Below are 8,216 nucleotides of genomic sequence, written 5' to 3' on the forward strand. Positions count from 1 at the left end.
TATTCTTATTTCAGTCATTCCAGAGAAAGAAGCAAAGACAGGGAAACAGATGTACACAGAGAGACAGAGACACACAGATTACAAGAGACTAGAGATAGAGATACATTTACACGGGGAGAGAAAGGCAAAGGGACAGAGAGGGAGAGAATCTGGCACAAAGAAAAGCTCAGGAAGCAATGGACTTTGTGAGGTAGATGATTAATTCAGTTTCCAAAGTCTTGCAAGGGTAAGAGCGGTTTCTTCCTTTGGTATCAGATGATCACTGCTCACAGTTCCCCAAAGTTTCTGCTGTACCCATTAATTTTGTTTTTTTGTCTATTGGTAGGAGGGCAGGGGAAGCTTGGAAAGAGGGTAGCATCCTTGTTCTCTCACTTCTTTCTATTCTGGGGTTTATTGGTCTCCTTCCTTACTATCTACAGGAAGAACTTGCTTCTCCATGATCTCAGTCATGGCTGTACTGAAGTGTTCAGGGGGTGGGGGTGGGAGGAATCGAGAATACGACTGACTTCAGGGGCGGTTCCAGTCTAATGAAAATCTTATAGTCAGAACACAGAAACAGACCCACAGAGAGGACAAGAACAAAACTAGGAGTGGGGCAGCTTTGCACATTGGTATTGGGTTGGGGAGGTGGGAGGGAATGTACTGTTAGGTGTAGCCATGGGGTTGGAATGGGTTAGAGAAGGTGTTCCAGACATACTATATAAAGGGGGGACTTGGGAATGATGGGAGGTTATAAGGCTGGGCAAATAGCAGGACAGAGGAGGGAGGGAAGTTAAGTGGAGACAGGGACTGTAAGAGACATTAGTAAGAGTTGTTAGTAGATGACAGAACTGCCTCTGTGGATGTCCTGTATTCAGTCCTTGGAGGGCTGCAAAGGAGAGGTCTCCCATACCTGGGGCAGCAGGAGGGCTAGAAATGGTCTTTAGCCATTGTTAATACCCTCAGTTGAGAGGTTGGGGATGTTTGGAAGTCCTTGATTCATAATCCCTTTGGGAGAAATGTTGTGGATGAGTTTAGGAAGGGCGATACCCTCACTTCTCAAGTCTTCTAGCTTTAGCCCTGAAGGAGAGAATTAACTACAACTCCCAGCATCGCTTAGCCCTTATTTAACACGCTTTTCGGGGCTTTGAGTATTTCCGGCGGAAGTGGCTGGGGATGGGCCAATCTCCTTCTCTGAACACAGTAGACTACGATTCCCGCCGTCCTCCGCGCCCGGGGGGCGGGGTGAGGAGTCGGAAGTCGAGTAGGGAGCTGGACCAGGTGAGGAAGCAGGACCCTGGGAACCTGGGGCGCTGGGGGCAGGGTCCGGGCTCACAGGGTCCTGAGGCGGCGGCAGGCGGGGGCTGTAATTGTGTTTTGGGGGCTCCTCGTTCTGTTTGTGGCTCGCCCCCGGTGCAGGGAGCGCAGAGTCCGTGGAACTGCCCCGGAGCCTTGAGGGAACTAGGCTTTCTCTTTCCGCGGAGCCCGTGGGCGGACAGTTCTCTCTCTCTCTCTCTCCTTCTCTCCCTCCCTCCCACCCATTCTCTCTCGGTTTTTTTGTTTATTTATTTATTTTTTTTTGCAAAGAGAATTAAGCCTTAATTTCCTTATTTCACAAATAAAGTTGGCTGAGCTGGTTGCTAACAGAGGTTTCCTATGGAGCTTTAGTCGTCTGCCTCCTCGGAACAAGGAGGAAGGTTTAAGTGGTATTTTTTAGTCCATTATTATTATTATTAATTATTATTTTATAATTATTTGCTGATTGTCCCTGTGGGTTCCTGGAGTGCCACATAAGTCACAGGGCACTGTTCCTTAACTTTCTGGATTTGGTGTCATAAAGCCTAGGTGGCCAGACTTACCACTGGATCAGTCTCCGCTTCCTTTGCACATTGTAATTTATAAAGTATATGTTTCTGAAGTCCCTGGCTCTTGATGACTTTAGATAGGACTTCCAAGTTCCTCTTTTGGGCTCTTACAGAATTTTGTTTGGGACATTAAGGCTCGAAGCACAGTGTGTTACAGTTGTTCATCTGTTGGTAGTTTATGAGCCTGGCCTACATTTTTTTTCATTTTGGATTTTTTCTCCACCAGGAGAAAGACGTTACAGTGCCTATTATGTAAGATATTCATAAATATTGAAAACAATAAGTGAGTTAACTACTGGTGGCAGGTGGAATCTCTCATTTTCATATCATAGGTAGGAGAGTTAAATGATTTTTTAAAAGATTTTATTTATTTTTAGAGAGAGGAAGAGAGGGAAACATCAATGTGTGGTTGTCTCTCGCGCGCCCCCTACTGGGGACCTGGCCGGAAACCCAAGCATGTGCCTGGACTGGGAATCTAACTAGTGACTGATTCACAGGCTGACACTCGAACCTCTGAGCCATAACAGCCAGGGCAGGAGAGTTAAGTGACTCTTTAAGAGAGCCTCCTTAGAGTTGAAACTTAAGAATTTGAGTAAAATGACACCCAGCCTGTCACTTTTGCTATCAGATCAGGCTTAGAAACCCTGAAACACTGAAAATAAGGCCTCGTTACTTTGTGTACCCCCAGCCTTGCTGTCTCCAGCATAGATCTCTAAAGATCAAAGATAGGTCCGTCTTAAGGTTTGGGAGAGATTCCACATCTGGAGCAGGCAATCCACTATTGTTGATGCTACATGGGGAGATGGAAAGCAAGGGCCCCTGAGATATTTGAGTTCTCCACAGCTTCCTTCTCAGAATGTGTTTGAGTCGAGTTGGCCCTGGGTAGCCACCTGTATAGATCAATTAAAGACTTCTGAGATCATTCTGGGGAAGGACTTCCTAAGTTGGGTCCCTGATTTTTTTTCTCTTTCTCTTTTCCTCCAGGCGAGGGTCAGAGAACAGGTTGATGGATCAAGCCATTGTGTCAACCCCAAGTTCCTATCTGGGTTATTTTTAACCTGGGCAAGGGTTTGAGAGGGAGAAAGAACCATGGTCTTCTTTATGGGAGGTCCAGATATGATGGAAACATGCCCAGAGCATGGCAAGCCCTGGGAAGCAAGCAGACTACAAGTGGGCAGCTGAGCGTTCACTGAATCAGGATGTGTAGGAGTGGAGAGCAGTGCATCAGGAAAGCCTCCTTGGTAGAAGGTAGTTTTAAACAGGGATAGACAGCTGAACAGGTGTTTGTTGACTGCATAATAAGAGCTAGGACCTTGGCTATAGGGAGAGAAATTGAATAGTGACTGGCCTCTGATCTCAAGGTATGAATTCACAAAGAAGCCGCTAATCATGGTGACACACAATGATTCTCAGCCTTCACCAACCATCAGAAACACCTGGGGAAGCTTGTTCAAAACAGAGATTCCCAAACCCCATGCCAGACCGACTCATGGGGGGTAAGGATGGGAAGCTATGGCAAATTCTGCAGTATGTTAAGGAGAGAGGGCTTTACCAAAGGGGTGGTTTGCACTGCATCTTAAAAAATGAGTATAATTTCGGTGTATGGAGAGTGGGGGAGTCTCAGTCCTGGCTGACTCAAGTGTTTGTAGAAATGGCACGTGCAAAGTTTTGACAGTTGGGATAGGAAAGGCATTTTGAATGTGTGAGAGGTGTGGTCAGGCTGGAATACTGGATTTTCAGGGGAGTGGCGAGATTGGGACGATGGGCAGGAATGGCTTTTACAGTTCATAGAGCTCACCTGAGTACTCCCTCTACCTCCTTCCCCCTCCTTCCCTCTTTTTCACTTCTTCCCTTCCCCTCTTTCCTTCCTCCCCCCTCACACATAACATCTCATTCTATCTCTTATATCAACATTTTTAATTACAGTTGACATACAATACTATTAATTTCAGGTCTGCAACCCAGTAATTAGACATTTATATAATTTACAAAGTGGTCATTCCGATGAATCTAGTATCCATCCGACACCTTACATAGTTCCCATATTTCCTTGCTGTACTTTAAATCCCCATGACTGCCAATTTGTACTTAATCTCTTCATCTTTTTCACCCATCTCCCCAACTTCCCTCCCATCTGGCAACTGTCAAAATGTTCTATCTATGAGTCTGTTTCTCTTCTGCTTATTCATTCATTTATTTTTTAAAAGATTTTATTTATTTACTTCTTAAAGAGAGTGGAAGGGAGGGAGTAAGAGGGAGAGAAACATCAGTGTGCAAGAGATACATCAACTGGTTGCCTCTTACATACTCCCAACTGGGGAATCTGGCCCACAACCCAGGCTTGTGCCTGACTGGGAATTGAACCTGTGACCTTTTTGTTTCACAGGTGGGCACTCAATCCACTGAGCCACAACAGTGAGGACTATTTTATTTTTTAGACTATACACTTAAGTGAAATCATTCTTGTATCAATATTATTAGGTGGATATTACTATTTTTAGTATTTGGATGAGAAAACCAGAGAGACTCAGGCCATGGTTACATAGCTTGTAAGAGTCTTTCTAAGTAGTCATCCCATTCACCACTAAGAATTCTTGAATGTGGGCAAGAAGCTGGACTGGGCTGGGGAGGTTGTAGAATTAGCCGGGTGGCTGATTGAACCATATAGGGTAAGATGGTGCCGTGTGATTAACAGCAGAGCCTTGAGTCATGTAGTATGAGTTCAAAGGCCAGCTTCGTGACTTGCTAACTGTGTGACCCTGGGAAAGTTGCTTGATCTTCCTAAGCCTCAGTCTTCTCACCTGTAACATGGGAGCAGTAATACCTAACCTCGTGGGGTTGTTATGAGTATCAATGTGGTATATCTGGCACAGAGCACTTGCTTACCACCTGGAAGCTATTGTAATGAGCTCTCTGTAATTAGTCTCTGAGCTATGGCTTTGCACCTGCATCTCATTCTTCAGCACATTGGTTTCCAGGACACAGCTCATCCTGGCTGGGCTTGTTTTATTAACAGTGACATTAAAAGTGCTGAAATTTCACCACCAGTAAATATTTATTGGAAACTTAATATATTTGGCATAGTCTAGGACTAGTAACTCAAGACCTCTGCTTGATGGAAAGGAGGTTTGGAATGGGAGATGGTTGATTATGGGTTATTCTCACCAGGTGATGAATGGAGAAGGATACTTGAAGCAGGGAGAGAAGGGGTTCTTTCATTACCAAGAACTGAATTGAACTCAGTCTTGCTTGGAAGTTGGGGATGACTGATACAGTCTCTTTTGAGCCCAGGAAATGATAGTAGGTGCCCTGGATAGCCTGGGTCCCTCCCACTGTGGGGCTGAGGGGGCTTCTGTCCATTTCTTTTCCAGGTGATGGTGACATGGCTGTGCCCCGGGCTTTCCCACTGGGGCCTTTCCATGAGCCTGCAGGTGCCCTGATGGAGCCCCAGCCCTGCCTTCGAAACTTGGCTGAGGGCTTCCTGGAGGAGGAGCTTCGGCTCAATGCTGAGCTGAGCCAGTTGCAGTTTTCTGAGCCTGTGGGGATTATCTACAATCCTGTGGAGTATGCATGGGAGCCACATCGCAGCTACGTGACCCACTACTGCCAGGGCCCTAAGGAAGTGCTGTTCCTAGGCATGAATCCTGGACCCTTTGGCATGGCCCAGACTGGGGTAAAGGGCGTGCCTGCCCCTGGTGGGTGGAGTGGGAGGCTCCAGGGTGGATGCTTGGCTGTGTGTGCTGTGGAGGAGGAGCATGTGTGTAGCTGTGGACACGTCTGAGTGCATGGGGCTCCCATCCCCTCCCAATATACACACTGGCTCCTGTGGGTCTCAGACACTCTCCTGGCCTCACTGCCCATAGTTAATCAAGGACATTAATGGTAGTTCTATTTCCCCTGTGCACTGTCCACTAATTGCTTCTGAGAGCACTTCCTTCCGTCAGCCCCGTCCTTACCTTACCTTGCCGGATCTCCTCTCTCTAGAATGTGGTTGGGATCAGGAGAGGGACAAGGACTACTGAGTCCTCAGGAGAACTGGCTGACAGGGGTGGGTATGGAACTAATTCGGGGTACTCAGGCAACCTGGGTTCTGTTTCTTAGCTGAGGAGAGGTTCAGAACAGAGCCAGGCTCCAAGGCCTGCCTGCTTATCTTTCAGACCCTAGGATGAGTGACTGCCCCTCGGTGGGGGGTGCTTGGCAGGTGGGGGAGGAGAAGAGGCTTCAGGGCAGGAGTCTCAATCGTTTTTATTGACCCCAACTTGGGGATGAAAGGTGATCAATGATGACCGATGGAAATGATAGCCTGAGGCTTGGGGCTGACAGGACACCCAGAGAGCAGTGGTCAGTGGTCAGCCCTGTCCTTGTGCCTTCTTGAACCTTGGCAGCCTTTCTGTCTCAGACCATTGGTCTGTCCTCAGTACTACCCATCACACCCTGTGAAGGGCCGGATATCCTTGTATGCTCCCTGCACATGACCCCAGAGGCTAGTGGGGATAGAAGCGAACAAATAGATTCTTCTGGACCATGGTCCACAATGAAAAATTGGAGCAAGAAGGACAGATTCAAACTACCAGAACAGGAATCCTCATCTCAGGCCTTTGGGTGAAGGCAGCAGGGCGTGTGCATGGGGCATTTAGGCTGGATCTTTGTGGAGGGTGAAAAGGGGTCAGTTGGTCCAGAGAACAAGTGTCAGGTCTTCAGTTTGAAGCCCTCATGTCTCTCTCCTTCTCCACAGGTACCCTTTGGGGAAGTGAGTATAGTCCGGGACTGGTTGGGCATCAGGGGCCCTGTGCTGACCCCTCCCCAAGAGCACCCTAAGCGACCAGTGCTGGGACTGGAGTGCCCACAGTCAGAGGTGAGCGGTGCCCGGTTCTGGGGCTTTTTCCGGAACCTCTGTGGACAGCCCGAGGTCTTCTTCCGTCACTGTTTTGTCCACAATCTGTGTCCTCTGCTCTTCCTGGCTCCCAGTGGGCGAAACCTCACCCCTGCTGAGTTGCCTGCCAAGCAGCGAGAACAGCTTCTTGTGCTCTGTGATGCTGCTCTCTGCCGGCAAGTGCAGCTGCTGGGGGTGCGGCTGGTAGTGGGAGTGGGGCGGGTGGCAGAGCAGCGGGCACGGCGGGCTCTGGCTGGCCTGATGCCTGAGGTCCAGGTGGAAGGACTACTTCACCCCTCACCTCGGAGCCCACAGGCTAACAGGGGCTGGGAGGCAGTGGCCAAGGAGAGACTGAATGAGCTGGGGCTGCTGCCGCTGCTAACAAAATGAGTGCCCCGGGGGCCCAGCACAGGACACATTCAAGGCCCCCAGGTCCTTCTTGGGCAAGCAGATGACTACACGCCTCCTGGAGTGGAGCAAGAAGGTCTTCCTCATTGTCTGGTTGCTGGGACCTGCCGTGGCAATTTTGACACTACTGTTTGCCCTCCTGATGCCTGTTTTCTTCCCCTTCTCTGAGCATTGCCTTTTTGGTCCTGTGCTGCCTAACTCCACCGAGAGGCAGCACCTGCAAACTGCTTACTTTACTGTTTTCTTGGAAGCCTCTATTCAGCTGAGAGGGACTACCAAGGCCATATTTGCTGTTTTAGAGGAAAGATCCTGCCAGGATTCTCACCATTCTCATAGAACAGTGTTCTTCAGCTGACCCCTTTCCTCACAGGGACCAGGACAAAGCATGGCACATGGGCATTAAGAATGAACTTTTTGTGGAAGACTGAGCCTGGATCAGAGAGAGAATTCAATGGGCAGAGTGGGAAGGGCTCGAAGGTCTTTTGAAACTTGTGAACTTTATGACTTGGGGCAAGTTGATTGACATCTCCAAAGCTCAGATTCCTGATCCATAAAGTGGGAATCCCTACATACCTCATGGGGTTGGTGTGAGGATTAACTGAGGCAACACTTAAAAGTGCCTTGTGTATTGCCTGGCACATGGGTGCTCATCACACTTCTTTTTTCTTGCCCCCTCTGGGCTGGGGAGTCACTGCACTACAAGGGCAGCCCTTCTACTCGAAGGCCTTACTAAGCAGATAGGTGGGGAAGGAGATGTCTTGGCTTCTATGTGTGGCCTGGGTAAGGGTCAGACTTGCCCTGCCAGGGCTGGGCCAATGACTTTATGAAAAACCCAATCTGTGATTTTTCAGTCTAAGCATTAAAAGCTCCTAAATCCTTTTGTGTTGGTGCTTTTTTTTTCCTCCTCTTGCATGTCAGGGGTGGAAGGTGATAGTTTAGATTTTCCCTTCTTACCTCTTCTCTGCTTGCAAAGGATTCTCTTGGGCAGCTGGGAGATGATGTAAACAGATCTCCAATTGCCTTCTCAAAGCAGCAAGGTCTCTGTTAGGGGCCTGCCCAGTGGCTTGTCTGCTTCTCAGGGCACTGCAGCA

At 48.5% G+C, this 8,216-nt stretch overlaps 1 protein-coding gene across 5 annotated transcripts; it reads left to right on the plus strand.

The window, feature by feature from the left end:
- The first annotated feature begins 1,156 nt into the window (after positions 1-1,156).
- On the plus strand, positions 1,157-8,005 carry SMUG1 (single-strand-selective monofunctional uracil-DNA glycosylase 1). Of its 5 annotated transcripts, none has more exons than XM_036018897.1 (4): positions 1,203-1,260; positions 2,829-3,092; positions 5,216-5,517; positions 6,580-8,005. In XM_036018897.1, exons 2-4 carry the CDS (start codon positions 3,044-3,046, stop codon positions 7,105-7,107), a joined length of 879 nt encoding a protein of 292 aa, XP_035874790.1. In that variant the 5' UTR covers positions 1,203-1,260; positions 2,829-3,043; the 3' UTR covers positions 7,108-8,005. The 5 variants fall into 5 exon arrangements, with proteins under 5 accessions (XP_028388714.1, XP_035874790.1, XP_035874792.1 ...); XM_036018899.1 differs by lacking the exon at positions 1,203-1,260 and adding an exon at positions 1,574-1,685; XM_036018898.1 differs by lacking the exon at positions 1,203-1,260 and adding an exon at positions 2,342-2,436.
- Positions 8,006-8,216: the final 211 nt, after the last annotated feature.

This window comes from Phyllostomus discolor, chromosome 2 (assembly GCF_004126475.2).
Source record: "Phyllostomus discolor isolate MPI-MPIP mPhyDis1 chromosome 2, mPhyDis1.pri.v3, whole genome shotgun sequence".
Lineage (NCBI taxonomy): Eukaryota > Metazoa > Chordata > Mammalia > Chiroptera > Phyllostomidae > Phyllostomus > Phyllostomus discolor.

Bases quoted from the DNA above. Each gene is read 5' to 3' on its own strand.
- SMUG1 (XM_036018896.1), top strand. From the start codon at position 3,247: ATGATTCTCAGCCTTCACCAACCATCAGAAACACCTGGGGAAGCTTGT. The intron at 3,341-5,215 runs GTAAGGATGGGA...TTTCTTTTCCAG, and splicing joins GCCAGACCGACTCATGGGGG to GTGATGGTGACATGGCTGTG. The intron at 5,518-6,579 runs GTAAAGGGCGTG...CCTTCTCCACAG, and splicing joins TTGGCATGGCCCAGACTGGG to GTACCCTTTGGGGAAGTGAG.